The sequence below is a fragment of the Cheilinus undulatus genome, linkage group 9 (genome assembly GCF_018320785.1).
Source record: "Cheilinus undulatus linkage group 9, ASM1832078v1, whole genome shotgun sequence".
Classification (NCBI taxonomy): domain Eukaryota; kingdom Metazoa; phylum Chordata; class Actinopteri; order Labriformes; family Labridae; genus Cheilinus; species Cheilinus undulatus.
The window spans coordinates 39,807,743-39,827,600 of NC_054873.1; the positions used below are offsets into that span (position 1 = coordinate 39,807,743).

Genomic DNA, 19,858 nt, shown 5'->3' on the forward strand with positions numbered 1-19,858 from the left:
TTGAGTTAGGAGCATTTTAGGATCTTTTGTGGTGGGTTGCTTCTTTAAGCTGGTGTGTTTTAGAACTAAACAGGCACTATTTGTAGGCACAACACAGAACCACAGTGTGTTTGTTAATTTAACAAAGTAAACTTGTAAATACAGTGATTTAGCGAAGTTGCTGTGCTTAGAGTGTGTTATTATTTAACTACTAACGTTTATATGGGTTGTGGGACTGTGCATGGACTGAATTGTGGCAGAGGAACCATCTTGAAAGAGAAGTGTCTGACGTCTTGTTTCACCTCCCTTAAGGGACTGGGGAAGACAACCAGCGACAAGAGGATGTCTCAGGAGCCGAACCACCATAAAGACTGTGGGGTCGAGGGGTTTTAAATTTGGCTTTGTAATAAATTCTTACTGTGGACATTTTAATCGTCTCAGCCTTTGTAACTCTGCTCCTACCTGATTTCAAAAGAACCTGTGTACAAATTCCATTGCAGTCCTAGGCTCCTTCTTAACCTAGGTGGCATTGTCAGGTTTTCAAGCAACTAAATTTCAACCTTGCCACACAAGCCCAAGCCATGACCTTAACCCCCACTGTATTTTACAGATGAGCTTGTATGTTTGGGATCTTGAGCAGATCCTTTCTTTCTCCAAACTTTAGCCTGTCCATCACTTTGGTAAAGGTTCGTCTCTGTCTCACCAGTCCCTAAAATTTTGTCCCAGGTTAGAGGGTGGTCTCTGTACTTTTTGGCAAATTCCAGCCTGGCCTTCCTGTTCTTGGTTTGCATCTTCTGGTGTAGCCTCTGTACTTTTGTTCATGAAGTCTTCTGTGAATAGTAGATGGTGATACCTTCAATCCTGTCTTCTGTAAGTTGTTTTGATGTCACTAACAGTTAGGATCTTTCTTTATAGCTCTCACAATGTTTCTGTCGTCAACTGCTGATGTTTTCCTTGGTCTACTCGTTCAGTGTCTGTTACTAAGTACACCAGTGGTTTCTTTCTTCTTCAGGACATTCCTAATGGTTATACTGGGTATGGCCAATGTTTTTGCACTGATTCTGATGGATTTTACATTTTCTCTCAGCTTCAGTTACTTGTTTTTCAACCATAGATCGCTCTCTGGTTTTCATGTTGGTTACACCTCTAACTATAAATACAGCCTGCACAGACAAAATCCAAATCTGAAACTGAGTTTAGACATTCAGCACTTAATTATTGTGACTAATCAATGTAATATGACACACCTGGGCAACAAAACACACATCAGTCACATGTTCCAATACTTTTGCTCACATGACAAATCGGTGGGTTCAAACAAAGACTGCTATCTTCAAAGTTGTGTATCAGATCCAGATGTAAATACCTGGAAATAAAAGCTAAAATGTTGATCTCTTGTGTCATATTCATCGTTTGATGTCAAACCCAAATGTTTTCAGTCTACAGCAAAAATAAAGGAATTGGGCCCACTGTTCAAATACTTTTAGAGGGGACTGTATGTAAATATTTCATGAACTGGCCATCAGGTTGTTGTAGAAGTAAAAGGGAAAACATGAATATACATGACTACTTGATATATTTGCATTTTTTTCCATTTTGCCACTGTTACAACTGGCTAATTTGTTATGCTTTAGGAAAGGGAAAACACAAAGATCAACATTGAAACATTTTTTATTTCAGGAAAATTGTGATCCAAATTGAATGAGCTTAAATAAGATCAAAGCATCTGAATCTGGAGATTTGTCTTCATGTGCAACTTACACACCCTGTGATTCCTTTGGATGACTAATTGCTGCTCTCAATGAAAATGGACAAAGCTGTCTGCTGCTTCTGCAGGAACTGTGTAAAAAGTGCAAAAAGGTGAAAAAGAAGTGGTGGTCTATTGAGGTTGACTTCGAAGAAATTTACCTATTTTATTTTTTCCAAATTTCTGTTTTACTTTTGGAAATATTTTCCTATGTTAAAATGTTGAAAGTTAAAATAAACTTGATAGCATTTTGTTTGTTGTTTCTTGCATTGACTTAATCTTATTCATTTCCCCTGTACTTGAAGAAATCAGTGTTTTCTTTTAATGACCTATAACCAGCTTGTAATGGATTACATCTTATAACACATGATTTTCATTACTTTACTTAGAGCATCTAATACCCTATAGTGTATGACAAATGTGGTTAATGTGGTTAAGAGGTGCCAGGACACTTCCTAAGCACTGCCGAAGTGCCCTTGAGCAAGGAAGGCACTGAACCCCCAAGAACTCACGGCAGCGCTCCAACGAGGGCAGCAAGGCCATCACTCTGACATCTCTCCATTAGTGCATGTCCATGGGGATCCTGTTTGTGCATGTGTATTTGCATGTAATTCAGCCTATGTTTGTGTAGCATGTATAACAATAGAGTGTAAACTGTGAATTTCTCTTCAGGGATTAATAAAGTATGACTTAACTTAGTAAAGCATTCTGAGTATTTATTAATACTTAAAACTATATGCACACTATAACACATCCTATGTATAAGTCATTATAGACTCTAGGTTTATTTTTTCTGATTACTGTTATGAGGCATGATACACAGTCATGAGTGGTTATAACTATGGTTATACAGCATTATCGGTGCCTTATAAGACATTGTAATTAGAGAAAGGGTTTTCCACACAGGTGGGAAAAAACACAAATGCCAATAATCAATTGGCTAGGTCTGGTGATCAGTTGGTATAACCGCTGCTATATTAATGCATCCATGCAAATTCCAAAATCAAAATAAAGAATTCACTCCGTGTACCACCAATCACCCCATATCATTGATTAACTCTAGCTCAAAAATCATCAGTAAAACATTATCTGTCAAACTTAAATAAGTAATCCCATTCTTAGTTCACATAGATCAAACCAGTTTTATTAAAGATCCAAAGATCCTGTAAAGTGAAATCCAAAATTTGTGTCTCAACACTGTAGATATGTTGGAATATGGTTGGTGTAAACATGTGAAAACACTGAGATCAGTTTTTCACTTCAGGAACCCAAAGTAAGGATTGACCCTGACCCCCCACAATATAAAATCAAAGAGCAGTTCATCTCAGTACAGTCTGTTGTGAGCCGATGGCACTGCCTTTATTGAAAGAAAACAGTCAGTTAGACGCTGTTTTTTGATCATTGTGAGGTAAATTTGCCAGATCTATCGGCAACAGTGGTCAGTAGATCATTTAAAGCATCATAACAGAGATTTGAGCATAGACTGTAGAAAGAATTGGACAAACCCCGTGTGACGTCAGTCGTCTGCTTACAATAGGCGGACTCAAACGGCTCTTGAAGCCAATCCATGGAGGCTTCCATATTGAAATCGCAGTCTTAACTGAACTATGGATCAACCTAATGGCCCTCCCACTAAGCGTGACTTCATATCAGCCTGCTAGCTAGCATTCTGGTTGACAGAAACAGAGCCTCTGCCTGCCAAGCTATCTGTCAATCAAATGAGAAATCAGCTTTCATCCCAAATATAAATCCAAACGGTCATGGTACAAAAACATTCACCCCCCGTACAGTGGGAGCACAATAAGACACTAGCTAATGAGACACGTTTGGTGTTTTGAAACAGGCTGTAAACCAGTTTAATTCTAGTGTCAAGACCGGTTGTTTATCAGGTGTCCAGACAGAACTTCCGGTGTTCCTGCAGCCAGCCTCAAGTGAACACTCGCGGTTTAGCAATTTTTTGCACTTACGCATTGGCTTCATTTTTCAGGACCAGAGGTTGCCGCTTGGATTTGAGCCAGAAACCAACATTTCCTCTTCTCTGGCACAGAGCCAGACAGCTGCACTCTGCTCATGAGCTCAACATTCAGATTTTAACATTTTTTAAATTTAAGAGGATCGTATTCCTCCTGACTGGGCGTGGCTTAAGCTCATTTAACAGACACACCCACTCCATCCTGAGTGGACAGATTTTACTACTTCATTTTTTTATGATTTTGAAGCTTAATTTTATAAACTAAGAGATATTTAAGTTGACAGAAATTTTTTTCAGGAGTCATACAAAAAACCTAAATACAGATTCATTTTCACTTTACAGGGTCTTTAAAGGGAGTTCCTCAGAAAACACAAGAGGGCTACTCAATCTCATCAATTTCCATAAGAACCCAGCCTCTTCAAAGAGCCCATCAGTCACTAGCAACCCTCTGTGCTGAGAAGGCATATACATATATATACATTACTGCTCAAAAATTTGGGATCACTTGGATTTTTTCTGAATTCCCATGGAAAAACTTACAGAAAAAACTTACTAACAGACCTTAGGCATTCTGGCAGTCAATTTTTTAAGGTTAATCTGATGAGATTTCACCCCATGTTTCCTGGAGCATGTCCCACAAGATGGATTGGCTTGACGGAGTCTTCCTTCGTACCATACAGTTAAGCTGCTCCCCCAACAGCTCAACAGGGTTCAGAGCCAAAGACTGTGCTGGCCACTCCATTACAGTCAGAAATCTGGCTGACTGTTTATTCTTTAAATATTTCGGAGACATTTTGGAGGTGTGTTTTGGGTCACTATACTGTTGTAGGATGAAATTGGCCACAAGCAAGAGCTATCCACAGGGTATGGCATTGCACTGCAAAATCTTGTGATAGCTTTCCTTCCCAAGGTCCCTTCCACTCTGTTGGTATAACCGCTGAGGACTGACAATTTATGAACTGATGGAAATATTTTTCTTTGGAAAACAAGAAATTTGCCAGTGATACCAAAGTTTTGAATGGTAGTGTATATATATATATATATATATATATATATATATATATATATATATATATATATATATTACACACACACACACACTGTATACACATATGTAAAAAAGCAGCTTTCCAGTTACCTTTGTGTGTGTTACTGGTGCATACCTGTTGTAAGGGTTTCTCAACAGAAGAGCTTGGCCACCTGTGCAGGTGTCTGAAGGTGTGTTGCATCCGTAGACAGGAGGAGGAATGGGGTACTGCTGCTCACCTGTATTGCATTGACATACACACCAGGGATGGAAATTAGTTAATTAATTTTTTTTTTTTTTTTGCTTACCAGCCACAATAGCTGGTGGATTTCAACATCTGCCTGCTTTTGTTTTTTTTTTTGGGGGGGGGGTTTACCAACTTAAATTTAAAGGCAGCATAACTTATAGGGTATATTTTAATCACAATCAAGATTTGTAGTATTCAATGTATAGGCTATTTAACAAAGGGATTTTTTCAGCTTTTAAAGAAAATACTTGCATGCTCACTGTCTTGTTCATGAACAGAAAAAGTGTATTTTTTTCTTATTTTGAGGGTGGATAGAGTTTCCATTGCCGCAAGGTTCTCAATTGGAGATATAATTGCAACTAACCCTTAGCTGAGAGACAAAATAATTAATCTATTGTTAGGAGAACAGATGCACCATTTACTTAACTGCGCTTAACAAAATAAACATAAACTATAAGTGTCTCACATTAATGTTAATTTTAGATAGGGCTCTGTTGTCAATGAGTGTGTAGGTCAATTTGGCTCTGCTCAGAGACAGTGGGAATAAGCAGAGCAGGGACTCAGTTCTTGCTGTTTACCGTGACAAGATCACTCTTTGAGTTTGAACTTCATCCACTATCAAACAGCTGTTTAGCTTTTTAGTCCCTATGTCCTCTTCCTTGGATTTCCCCAAAAGTGAAGTGAAAGGCTCCAGACACAGCTTCCACACAGCTTTTTTTCTCTCTTGAAAAATAAGCAGAATTTTTAACATTATAAGTTAAACCAGGGCCCTATTTGTTTAAAGTCTGCAGACCAAAATAAAATTACACACAAAATACAAAGCATATATTATCTCTTAGTAGCAAAAACAAGCACTTCATTTAAACTATATAAACCCTGGGAAAATTGTGCATTTTGATAGACAACTTCAAACACACAAAAACATCATACATTTTTGCACTGCCATCTTCACATAGCTGTGCTAAAGCTGAAAAAAAATCTGTTTTTCATTTTATATATGTTTATTTTAAACATTTTTAGTCTGGGATATTTAGTTGAAGCTCAAGTAGAAACTAACACAACCACAAAATACCTTAATTTAAAACACTGAACTGAAGATTAACTTTTTTAATAACTGCTACTTTCCTAAAGTTACATCTAAGCTAATACCTACAATGCTAGCAGCCACTGGATACACGGGTAACCCCATCCCTAATGATCGCAAACCTATGCCTGTTTTTCCAGTGTCCTCTTTGTTTCTGTGTGTCATGTTTCTAGTGGTTTGTATGTTACCATCTTTGTGTTTTAGTATTTCTTGAATAATATCTAGTGTGTTTAATTCATATTCTATCCTTTGAAGTTTTACTTTGTTGTCTTTCATGTTTTCAGGTTTTGACTTCCTTTGTATTTCATTTTAGAGTTTTAGCTCCTAGTGTTTGTTATGTGTTGCCTTCTTTGTGTTATATAGTTTTTTCCGAGGTCTTAGTTTCTAGTGTCAAGTGTTATTTTGTAATCCTTGTCCCCTGTGTTTGTATATGTTTGCTTGTTCTCTTGTTGAGTTTCATTTTATAGTTGCCTTTCCTTATGTGTGTTTCCAGGTTTCTTCCTGCCTGAGTTTCTCTCCACTTTGATTGTCCTCATCAGTTTCACCTGTGTCTTGTTTGTCACACCTGTCTGTAATCACTCCGTGTGTATTTAGGTTCTGTGTTTCCCTTTGTCTGTCTTATGTCTTCCCAGTGCAAATGTCTTTCTCTGTGTTACTCTCCAGTGCTTCTCCATAGATTTTCTTTTCCTTGCCTTTTGGATTTTGAATTTGTTTGTTTCTTGTAGATTGCATTTCAGTAAGTTTATTTTTTCATTAAATCAAGATGTTCCTGCATTTGGGTCCTTTTGTTTTGCATTTTTGCAACTGTGACAATGTTGAAGCAGACCGGGAGAGGAGCCAAAACATCTTTTCTGTCACGGAAAGCTTTCAGTGTTGGTCTCTGACCTTGTTTTAATAAAGACATGATGTCCAGTTCTGACAAAACTGCCACTGTGGCTAAGTCTGAGCTGATCACTCCACTAGCAGCCATTGTATACAACCACTCACACAACAACTAACCCTTTCCCATGTACCTTTCACATAGTCATGCCGGAGCAGGTCGGCAGAAGAGCAAAGACATCTTTCACAACATAAAAAAGGTTTTAGTGTGATTATATTCTTCTTTATTTCATACAGAAAAGAGGCCCAGTTCTAGTAAAACTGATGCTATGATAATGCTACATCTGAGGTAATCATTGCACTGAAAGCAGACATTACAAAAGGCTTTGAGTTCAATTAAACCCCGCACATAGTGCAACTCTGTCACTCAGTCAGTCAAGCAGGCAGAGAGAAACATATAAATACTGAATTAGTGGCAGGCCAAGTGGAGGAGGAAATAAAAGTTGAATTAATGGCACGGCATACAGTGCACGTGTTTACTCCTGTTTTTACCTCATCCCAAACCATAGACTTTATCTTCTGTTGACAGTTTAGAATGAGAAAAACAAATAACTATGTTTTCAAAATAAGTGAAAATTCAGCATTGGCTTAGGGCTGATAAGAATATTACAATTTTTAAAAGCTGCCATTTCACCATTCAAGTGACTTGCGTTATAGGAGTATGAAAATAACTAGAAGGAGCTGATCAATGTAAACTTCTCACTTGATGGAAGTTTGGAGTTTGCAAAACACTCCATGTGAAAGCCAAGTGGGCTTTTATGTGTTTGGACGGGAGGAGAAGCTTCCTTCACTCTGCCATAAGCCCAGATTAGAGTATGCCTCAATGATGCTTGTCCCTCTGGAACTTTGTCTTCTTCCACACAGGATCTCTGGATCTCAGTCAGAGTGGCCATCAGGTTCTAAGTCAAATCTCTTTACTAAGGCTCTGATTGCTCAGTTTTGCCAGATGACCACCTCTTTGGAGTCCTGGTTATGCCAAACTTCTTGCGAATGAGAATTATGGAGGCCACTCTGCTCTTGGGAACGTTCAGTGCAACATATTTTTTTTGTAGCCTTTCCCAGATCTGTGCCTTGCAACAATCTGGTCTTTGAATTAAGAGACAGGATCCTTTGAATTCATGACTTGGTTTTTGCTCTGAGATGCGTTGTCAGGTGAGTGCCTTTGTTAATACTAATAAGAGTACCAATAACATCATATAACATCTTGTCTACTGATCACTTTATCACTTGAATTAAATGTTTCTTCTGCTGCAGCTACCTGGCCACTCATACAGACATATTACCAACATTATGTGTGTGTGTCTTTACTTGGTGCCACTACTAAGCAAAGGAAGCCATCTCGCGAGCGGTGTGACTAAATATTGTTTAATTAACACTCCATCTATATTCTTTGTTTGTTGAAGGCGATCTAAATGATAAAAACCTCCGCAAAGATGCGCATACTTTAAATGTCATTGAAACTGTTAAACGTTTGTATATTCACTACAGGGTTGTGTTCGTGCTGCAGAAGCTACTGAGCTTGTTATGGCTTTTACAGTAAAATCTGATGCTCCTTTATCACCACCGCGAAACGCATAAACCATATGTTCTTAAATCCAATGCAGAGAACAACCAAAAGGGCAACTAGAAGAAAGTTTGTGTCAGTTTTCTGTGATCTTCTTCTTCTACTTTGGTGCATGTCCATGGCAGCGTTACAGCACCACTTACAGGCTTGGCATATGCACTACAGCGTTTTCAGTCATTTTAGTGGTTCCTGAAACAACTCTGTCTTTACAGAAAACTTTTCCAAAACAAAACAGCAGTATGTTGTTTTCATCTCCGTGTGGATAGGGCTAAAAGTAGTATAGGAGGTAGAACCTTAACTTTCTCTCCTTTGGAATGATCAGAGTCTGGGAGGCAGATACCCTCTCTCTACCTTTTCGAGCATGCTTTGTCTTGGTCTCAATTCACTCTGGTATTGGGCAAGTCTTGGTCTTGGATAGTATGGTCTTGAGCACAACACTAATGGTTTTATTTCCGAAATTTGCACCAAAGTGATAAAAAAAAATCTGTATTTTATGGCTTTTAATTAGCTCAAAAGGACATCTGCATGGAAAAATCTTTTCTGAAAAGGCATGGCTTGTGTGACCATCGGTAGGTTTCTATGTCACAAACTTTATACAAAAGGTGAAACATTTCCACCTCTAACTTTACCATTTAGAGACCACTCCCATCCTCTCTTGCACCTGCACTACCTCGGCTCCAAGAGCTCCAGCTTTAGTAACACTGGTGCTGGAGCCAATGGCCCAAACAGGACCACCACTGTCCACCACCACACTACAGCCTGCTTCAGAGGACTCTGGAGGGGAAAAAATCATCCGTCTTTAAAGATCGCTCTGAGGGAGCCATGCTGCGGGACTTTGTGTCACAAGGGGACGTCACTGTCACTTCCGCCACATCTGGAAAACCCTGTCCTTCTCCCCTCCCTCCTCTCAGTACGAAACTGCCCATTTTTTGTGCATTTTTCAAAGCCTGAAGTGGGCAGAGTTAGCTCTGAGCTGGGGGTTTACTTACACTTCAGTTGAGTTTCCTGATGAAATGTTAACAAATATTGAGTGACTTATTAGAAAAAAAATACAAATATATCAATAATGTTGGCTGACCTAGACTCAAAGAAAGATAGCTACCATAGCTTAACTGAGCAGAGGACAGACTGTTCGTTCTTCAGTCTATTAAATGGATGAAGCAGCATCAAAGTAGCTTTGTGAGGTATAGCAACCTCTAGTGGGTGAAGACAAATAATCCACCACACTGAAATTGACATTACTTAAACTTCATTATGAATGAGCAATGTGTTTTGCCTGTATCTTCTTTAGGTTCACCCAGCATCTGGATGAACCTGAAGAAGCTCATGATGAAGTTCTTGAGCTAATCTGAAGACCACATGAAGTCTGAAGGTCCGTAGCGATTGTCTGCAGAAAGTTGGCGACCTCTGCGCACTATGTGCCTCAGCGTCCGCTGACCCCGCTCCGTCATTTTACGTGGCTTACCACTTGGTGGCTGAGTTGCTGTTGTTCCAAATCGCTTCCACTCTGTTATAATACCACTGACAGTTCACTGTGGATTATTTAGGAGTGAGGAAATTCAGTGACTGGGCTTGTTGCACAGGTGGCATCCAATCACAGTACCATGCTTCACTGAGCTCCTGAGAGTGACCCATTCTTTCACAAATGTTTGTAGAAACAGTCTGCATGCCTAGGTGCTTGATTTTATACACCTGTGGCCATGGAAGTGATTAGAACACCTAATTTCAACTATTTGGATGGGTGAGTGAATACTTTTGGCAATATAGTCTAGCAGTAGCGTAAGAATCAGGGCAATGACCATTCAAAACACACAGATCTATTTTCATATGTTGGTGGAGCATAAATGAGCCTTTCGACTGTGAGGCGTTGTTTCACACTAAGCTTCTCTCTCTGTCTTTCTCCCTCTGTATGCATTCTTTTGATTATTACTGCATGTAATTGTAAATCTGCACCAGTTAAGACACTAAACATTTATCTTCCTTGGAGCTGCTGGGCCCCCATGTCTCACATAGGTTTGCCTGAATTGATAACGTACACAAGCCTGCTGTTGTGGACCCGCCTGAGTTATTTTTATTTCTATTTTATTTTAATGTGAATTTAAGAGCAGCTCAACTTTAATTGCTTATAATACTCCCCCTTTTTCATTGCCGTAATTGTTGCAAATGCTTATGAGAATTGTTGTGGGTAGAGAGGAAGTGCATCTTTATCAGCAGTAGTCTGCTGAGGTTTCAGAGGTGAGATTTCATAGGAACTGTAAAAGCCTGCTTCAAACTGGACACATAAGAAGCACGTCTTGGTTTTCAGTTTGTTTACATGTAAACAACTCAGGGCTTTCAGACTGCCTGCAAGTGTGCTATGTCTTACGTGCAGAAAATTTAGAGAATCAAGGTCTCCCCGATTTTTTAAACACCCCACACAGTTATGGACTAAAATAGACAGGTAAATAATAAATGGAGGGCTGCATTTACTGTACTGCTGTTTGTCTGCTCTTTGGATTCAATCCCGTGGTGGATCAAAAAACATGTGGTGTACACTTTTCTCCATGACCATTTGTTGCTCATGATGGTAATAGAGGAGCAGAAGATTTTACTGTCAGAGCTATAAGTTCTTTAGCTTCTGCAGCATGAACATAATCGTATAATCTGCCATTATTGTTGTCAGGGATGTCACATGTCACATGTAGGATAAGTGGGCTTTGGTGTAATCATTTCAGGAAAGATGCGTTTGGTTGTACACAAGTTAATGAAACAGGCAACATATATAGATTCGTCACTCTGACCCTGGTTTCAAAAAGTATCATTCTCGGGCTCCCAAAATGCTGGTTCCGTGGATGGCTATAAATAATTCTGCAGATACTCCTGAACTTGGGTCTGTGTGGACAACCTCTGAGTGACTGTTTTGAGCTCCTTTTGCTTAAATTATTTCATCTTTGGGACATGGCATGCAACCAAACAGCACTGAAAAAAGTACAACAATACTGTTGTTGGATTAATGTAATTTTTCATTTTATAACAGCCTAAAATTATTGATTTGTTCATTAAATCAAAATCTTCTAAATTATCTTAATGGTTGAACCTATATTTTTTTTAATTTAAACTGGCAGCTGAACACCAAATTAAATTCTGTCATTGGTTCGATGTATTTTTGTTGCATTAAGCCTGCTGTGCGCATGCGCATTCATAACAACATCCCGTAGGTCCCGAGTGGATTTCAAAAAACACTTGATGCAACAGCATCAAGTGTTTTTTCATTACTTTCTGAGTGGCCCTCCCTCTGCTCTCCAGCACAGGCATCCAGCGAACTGACTTCGACTGAGAAGAAAGTGCCAAGTTGATAATGGAAGGGAAAAACATAAGCTTTGTGTGCAGTTCAATTAATCCAAATATAATTTATCCTTAGTTTTTATGGCTCCCTCTAAGAGACTGTGCTTATTGCTCAGGTGTATCTCCAGAGGTTACAAATATGACAGCCCAAGTTCAGAGACTGTCAGCTTCTCGTTTTCTGAGATGTTCTTGTTCTTACATGGTTGCAATTTTTACTGCAGTATTTTAAAGGGGACATGTTATGCAAAAATCACTTTTTTAGGTTTTTCTAACAAAAATATGCCCCTGGCCTGACCACAATCCCCTCAAATACCAGGAAAATCCATCCCATTCCACCATCTCTTTCTCCACCTTTCAGAAAATGTGTGCTGAAACAAGCTGTTCTCAGATTTTCCCCTCATGATGTCATGTGGGGAGTTAGCCCTCCCCCAGGTTTGGTCGACCCTCCCCATTTGGAAGAAAATTCCACTTTCCTCTCTTGATACTCCTCTCAGCTACCAGCTGAGATGCTGGATAGCTCAGTGGGTTACCCTACTGACATTTGACTGAGACTGTCAGTTTGATTTTTGCTTTAAAACACAGTAAAGTCAATCAGAGCAGACAGTGTAGAGATCAGACTGTGGATGAGCTCGAGGAGGGCTCACAATGCAGCAATCAGGATGTGCCCTCAAACAGGTAGCTCGGTTGTAACAGAAACGCAAATCCCCTGCCGTGCTGGGCTTGTCTGAGTTTAAAGGCAAGAAATATTTATATCACCTTGGCTTGGAAGCCACGTGGACACTGACAATTCTATATTAGATGAATGAAGTATCAGTAGAGATTGGAGAGAAGTACAAGGGTGCCTCAGTTTTGACAGGCTGCAAATATTATAACTGTGTTAGCAAAAAAAACCTCCTAACTATAATCCTCTGAAAATGAGATTTACTTCTCTGGGTATGAGGATTTTGTATTATTATAGCGTGCAAGACTTTTGTTTTTGTTGACTTTTGCTGTGCATCTTCCACTTTTGGACAGTGCAGGTTAAAATAAAAAAACACAGTTCTTCAACACTTTGTGAAAAAATACTTTGTTTTAGTTCAAAATTCTGTTAATAAAATGCATTCTTTACAACAAAGATGTGTTTTACTTTTCAATGGCTGAGATCATAACTCAAACACACAAACACTCTTACCAACTGGGTTTTGTTGAGGCAAAGAATCTTCATGTTTGAAGGAGTGATTGGTGAACTGGGAGCTGTGGTGTGTAGGAACGTGATTGTAATTACCAGGTCCATCAAATGCAACTGCACTGTATCCTGAAAAAAAAAGAAAAGAAAAAGTGATTATACACACTCACACTGTAAAATAAGATGAGTTGAGCTTACTTTAAAAAATTACGCAAATTCGTTGCCTCAAAAAATAACAAGAAAACTACACTTGACTTTGTGAGTTTAAAAAAACGTATTTATTTCTAGTGCGCAGTGCATGTTCTAAAGGAACCATTCAAGTATTCACTACTAGTTTAAAATCAATTGTTTTAAGTGCTCAAAACTGAGATTCAAATGTTAATTTGAGTTTGCAAGACTTAGGCTAAATCATTTACTTTGAGTGTGCAATAGTTAATACTTTTAGTGCACTATAAGCACCAATAAGTACATAGAACTCAAAACATCACAGTTAACTGATTACCTTGAAAAGTAAAGTAGTACTCACTTATAGAGTTTTTCACCAAAGGTGGACTGATTTGTGCAACCATTTGCAACAATAGCTGGTAGTGACCCACTGCAACAGTGGTTAATATTTTATAAATGTTAGTGTGTCATCCAACATGAAAGACAGTAACAATTCCCCCTCCCCACCCCTTAATTGAGGCAGCAGCTTCACTCATGGTGCACTTTACTTATTTGTTTTATTTAACCTTTATTTAACCAGGAGAAAACCTCACTGAGATTAAAAAACTCTTTTCCAAGAGTGTCCTGGCCAAGACAGAACAGAGTGCACGAAGGTTTGGTGCCTGAAGGCATTCTGGGACAACTTTACAGATTTGTCATTACTCAAATAATTTGAGTTATAACAAAAATACTACATTGTTTGAGTACTGTTCACTCAAAACTAAAATAAATTCTATCAGCTCATGAAAATAGAGTTGAAATAGCTGTTTTGGATTTTAAAGTAAACACAACTTAATTAAAACAAGTAATCTAAAGTAAATTGAGCCGTTTAGATGTTATGGCCAAGAAGTACAAATAACTTGTTTATAATAAGTATTTAGAACAGGTTACAAAAAACTGAGTTAATGCAATGCAATGACTCAGAGTAAAATTGATGTGCTGTTTACAGTGTATATAAATATATGGGCAATGTGCTGCTTCTCTTGTTAGTTTACATCACTGACATGTCACACACACAGGTTTGGTAATTAGTTTGCCAAAATAAAAATTAAAATGAAAACTACATGTGGCAGGGGGAAGTTTATCCTCCTCCCTCAACCTTCAGTGTCATGGGGCTGCAGGTGATTATGACACCTTGGTTGCATGGCATTCATTCATATATTTGAGATTTTTATGTCACAGTTTTACTACGTAGCAATAAAGCTGAATGGCTGTGCCGTGTCTAAGGTGTGCGTAGTGGTGTCTTCCCGGAGAATGATTTCCACATTGGTCTGTCGCGGCTGGCATGCCCACGGTCAGTATTGCTTCCTCGGTTGCTGTTTCTTTTTCGAGTGTCTACCATTGGCGCAAGCGGGCTGGTGTGTCCGTGTTGACATAAACAGGAGTATGTATATATGCTCTCAATTGTAATGAGTGGTTGTGTTCTGTGTTTACTTATCCAAATGAGCAGTGACAGTAGCCACTGATGTGTGCTGGATATGTGTCAAAATTCCTCTGTTACTATTTCAGTCTAGTTCTGGGTATGCACGATAGAAACACTGAGCAAACTGACTCTGCTATCAGTCCATCTGATCTGGAGAGGCTATGCGTGGCTGCAGGGTTTGCGCTTTTCTGTTGCCTTTTCTGTGTGCCATGCTGTGGTTCTGCAGCTTCTCCTCTATTAACTGGGATCCAGCACTTCTGTTTCCTGGCCAAGCTGCGCACCGTGGCAGAGGATTGTGTAACTCCGGCCTCCGCTCCATGGCTTTGTTGCTGTTTTTTCAGGGGTGGGAATCACTAGTGGCCCCATGATACGATATTATCAAGATACTTTGGTCATGATTTGATGTTATTGCGATTTTAAACTTTTTGCAATACAGTAAGCATTGCGATACCATATATTGCAATCTATACCATTTTTTTCAACTGTTTAGCTGATTTACTATTAGTCTTGCCCTCATGTTTGTTGTATTTCCGCAGTATTTTATTTTCATTTAGCATTTCTTGCAAACCTCATGTGTCATGTCCATCTAATTTGTGCTCTGCTTTCATTACTAATGTCCTTCCCCTGGTGCTGCCATGTTTGTTAATTTTCTCCTGCTCTATGACCATCACCTCTGCCAACCTCACCGGACAAACAATTGCCCAAACAATTTATTTTTCCATTATCATAGACTTTAGTTTATATTAGCAATTAATTTGACAAAATCGATACTTGGTGGACAAGATGATACGATATATCACCAGACAAAATTTAGTGATACTATGCTGTATCAATTTTTTTTTCCCACCCCTAGTTTTTCATCTCTTCTACAGTACTACTTCAGTGCGATCCCCATTCTGGACTCATTTTGCACATTTTAAACCAGTACATTTGATACCATGCCACAAATATATTGTGGACTTCTTTTAAAAGAATGACATGATTTTTGTGTTAATTTACTGATTTATTATTTTCTCATTTTTTTCTTTTGGGATTGAAGGGGAATCCCCTTGGGTTTAACTGTGTGTGTGTGTGTGTGTGTGATAGTGAATGAGGTGTTTTAAATGCACAGTGATTAAATATTCATACTGTGGCCCCTTCATTTAATTTCTGTTTATTTACTCTGGACAGGAGCTGTCGGGCAGGCAGCTGGACAATTCCCCAGTGGTAGTCCCTTCATAGTCCTGTTCAGTAGTGCACTTCGGTGTCAGTTCAGATGGGGGTTTGTATGTGTGGTAGGTTTAGAGAGAAGATTGCGATTCAGCCTTTACAAGTTCAGGTTAAGGTGATATCAAAGGATGGCAGGTTTGTTAATGTGTAACTTAACATTTAAAGATGTTTTTGATTGAAATAGCTCTGATTTGAGAAAAAAAAAAAACCTCCTAATGCTAAAAATTATGACAGACATCTGTTTTCAATCCTTTAGAAACTACTGAGGATTTTGAAAATCCATTTTACTTAATAATTTGGAACACACCGTTCAAAGTTATTTGCAAAAAAATGCCATTGTCTTAAGTACAGTGAGAGCATAGGACCAGAATGTATCCAGTAGTTGCCCAGAACATATGAATCAATGTACCAACTCCTATTTTACATCTTGGGCAGAACTGGGAGTTTCAGGCTTGATTCTGCTTAGTCTTTAGTATAATTTATGAATAAGGTTATATTGTGTAATTTTGTGTTTGGTATTAAAGGAAAAGCTTTGGCGTTTTGCTCTCCTTAAAAGCTACATTCTAGGTCCTCTTCCCACTTTCGCTTAGAGAGAAGCAAAGTGTTTCCTATTCCATAAGATGAAGTCACGCATAAATAAAACAAATCCTTTGGCTACCCATTTGTTTATTTAAGGGAAATTCTTCTTGTAACTGTATGTGGTTCTTTTGACCAGCCATTATAAAATGCCTAACCTGTAGGTATTCAAAGAAATTTGTGCGAAGCAGCCCATAGTAAGTAAGATAATTCTTCAAACGTTATAAATGATCCATATTTTAACACATTACCAAAGGTTTTAATGCCTTTTGCATACCATGTCATGTTGCCCCCCCCTCCCTTTCTTACACAATAATTTGAATTATCAGTACAAAAGAATTCCATTTTTACTCCAGAGTTGCTGTTTTCTTTTACTTAAATAGATTCTGAGCCATAACAGGGACAGGCAAGTTTTAATATTTTTTTTCAGTTAGGTACTTTAAAAATATGGAATTCACTGATTTTCTTTTTTCCCCAAAAAAATTTAAAACATTTCACAAATTTCCAACAAATCTGGAGTTCACTGTCTCTTTAACACACAAAGAGTAAAAAGAAAAAAAAATTCTCTCCTCTTAAAAGTTATTCCCTCTACCAGAACAATGCACACAGCTATTAAACAAGGTATGGCTTTCAAATAATGATACTGCGCTTATGAGGATAAAACCACATGTTCAGAGTCACACCAAGTGTTGTATACTAAAAGGTCTGGTATTCAAACTGTAAGTTTTCAAAAAGTGACGTCTTTAGTTCACTGCTAGTTACTGATCGAAGTGCACGTTTTTTCTAGGGCATCAGAAAATGAGTAGTTTAAAAGTTGAGCAACACATTAACTTGAAATTTTTGGTTGAATTGATCAAAACAGCAGCCACATCTTTTGTATATTAAATGAGAAGTAAGGGGAACACTGCATGTTCATGTCACTCGCATGTGTTTGGATGTCGCTAAAGATTCAGTGAAGGCAGAGAGGAGGTCCATTCTGTGTGCCCACGTACTTTAAAAACTTCCAAAAATTTTTAAACAAACTGAACAAATCATTCGAAATAATCAACAACTCAGTATAAGAATAGTCTCCATTGATAGAGACAGTACAGCAAATTTTGCATGAAAATTTGAGCATGACAAAAGTGTGTCCAAAAACTTCTGACTCCTGATGAAGATGGGAAAATGCAAAACAAATTTGTGGAGACATTTGGAATAAATTGAAAGAAACCCACATTTTTTAGGGGTGATTACATGCGATGAAACTTGAATCTTCCAACATGATCTTGAGACAAAACAGTGCATTGGAAACACCATCATCACTAAAGATGAAGAAAGCACAAAAAAACAAGTCCAAATTTAAAGCCATGTTCATCATTTCCTTTGACCTTATGAGTATAATTTTGGAGGAGTGAGTTTCAGAAGGGTTAAAGGTGAATGAACATCATTTTCTAGAACCTTACAAACAGGTTCAAGAAAAAAACTGTGAGAAAAAGTCTGAAAAAGATATCAAAATTGTGGAAAAGTGGTTTAATTCTTCATCAAGACAACATGCCAGCTCACACTGTGCTCTCAGTAAAGCAGTTTCTGTCCCAAAAAACAAGTCACAGTGCTTGATCACCCTCCCTATTCACCTGATCTAGCACCGCATGACATTGTCTTTTTTCTAAGATCAAATCTGTGCTCAAAGGAACACATTTTGAGTCTGTGTCGGAAGTTAAGAAAAGAACAACAGAGGTTCTGAGATAACTGTCCAAAGAAGACCAGAAGCAGACAATGCTGTATTGATGCAGGAGATGAGTATATTGAAGGAGAAAGAATGTTTGTGTTCTGAAAATTGTATCACAGCATTAGTCTAATTTGGAATAGCCATACCTTGTATGCTTCTATTTTACACAGCATTATGTGATCAATTTTTTAAACCCTTTCAGAAGTGTTCATCATCTGGCTTCATGAGGTTGCATTAATGCATACAAGTGTAAAGACATACGATTTCTTCACATTGTTTGGTGAAGTGCATTTTCTAGTTTTCCTATAACATTTCAAGGATGTGCATGTATTCAGATGTAGCACAGTTGTAAATTTATTGTTTCTTTATTCATTTTTTTTTTTAAATGTAATTACTGTCTTTGTTATGAAATTTACAGTATTTAACTCAAGTGTGGAAAAAACAACAATAATGCAAATAAGTCTGAACTTCGCCAACACTAAAAATCACCATATGGACACCTTTTTTTAACAGAGTTAAAAAATGTAAATAAATTAAAACAAGATATATTAAATGTTTTAATGAAGATCATTCCCTCACTAGATACCTACTGTAGACCTACAGTAGGTAGGTCTACAGTCTTTTCTTGAATGTGGTCTTAAATCAATTTTGTCACTTTTACATGCAAAGCACAAAAATCAAATCCCCAAATCATTAATACCCTTAAACTTAAACCAATGTATTTCTAATTGTTTGGCACAATGGTATACACACTGGAAACATTCACACACAAACCTTGTCACATACATATTCCTCCTCCAGTCCTACCTGTCTGGTTGCGAGCTGTTTGCTGTGGGTCCATACAGTTGCTTAGGTGCGGTGGGTTGCTGAATATTCTGTTGGGGGGCTGGTGGTGGTGTGCGGCAGCCACAGTTGGGGGTTGACTGGAGGTTGGTGGAGGAGGATGTTGTGGCCCCAGTGCTCCATATCTACAGGCCCCAGTCCCTGTAAATTGCCCAGAGAAGTGAACAGTGAAGGCACTAAGGCTGCAGTGAGGGTCAGTTTCATGGTAATAGGGATCGGTGTTGGTCCCCCAAGTAGGCTCCTGCTTGATAAAGGAATGTTGTCCCAGGGAGGTGTGGGTGGATGCAAGGGTAGAATAAGGGGATCCAGTGGTGTGGAAGTCCAGAACAGGAGCCCACTGAGGGGCTGAGTTGACAGGCAGGGCAGGACAGCTGGGGCTAGGGCCTGTAGGAAGTGGGGGCAACAAGGAGTTCAGGTCACGTACATCTGAACCCATTCCTGCTTGACACCTTAGTATCGAGAGAAACTTCCTAAAAACTGTCCACCTCTTTTAAAAACAAGCATAGAAGAATATTACAAAAACAAAGGAAATGTTCCCTTGAAGGAGAAACAGATAGAGAAGAGAAGAAAAGGCAAAAAATAAAACACTGATCAGCTGTGCCTTTATCATTTCCATCAACAGCAGTCCATTGAAAAAAAAACAGTGTCATCTGCTTTGAGCTTTCTCAGAAAGAGGAGTGGAGGACTGTAAAGAGGTACCCCTCTTTTCCCTCTGACTTTCAGCCTGTGTGTGGGGGTGGGTGTGTGGGTGTTTGCATGTGTGAGTAAATGGTGGGGGAATGAGGCGGAGACAGGAGGTGATGACTCTCAAACTCAATTTCTTTACAATGACACACGCACACACACAGGCACACCCACCTACACACACACACACCCACGCACACAAAACATTTGCAAGAAAATACAT

General features: G+C 38.6%; 1 protein-coding gene across 1 annotated transcript in view; it reads right to left on the reverse strand.

Annotated features, from left to right (window-relative positions):
• The window catches only part of wt1a (WT1 transcription factor a), a 115,324-nt gene extending 95,937 nt beyond the window's left edge, over positions 1-19,387 (reverse strand). The window contains exons 1-3 of the mRNA XM_041796558.1: positions 18,916-19,387; positions 12,995-13,117; positions 4,862-4,964 (exon numbers count right to left, since the gene is read on the reverse strand). Coding sequence (XP_041652492.1) covers positions 4,862-4,964; positions 12,995-13,117; positions 18,916-19,387 — 698 coding nt within the window. The remainder of the gene's footprint in view (positions 1-4,861; positions 4,965-12,994; positions 13,118-18,915) is intronic.
• Positions 19,388-19,858: the final 471 nt, after the last annotated feature.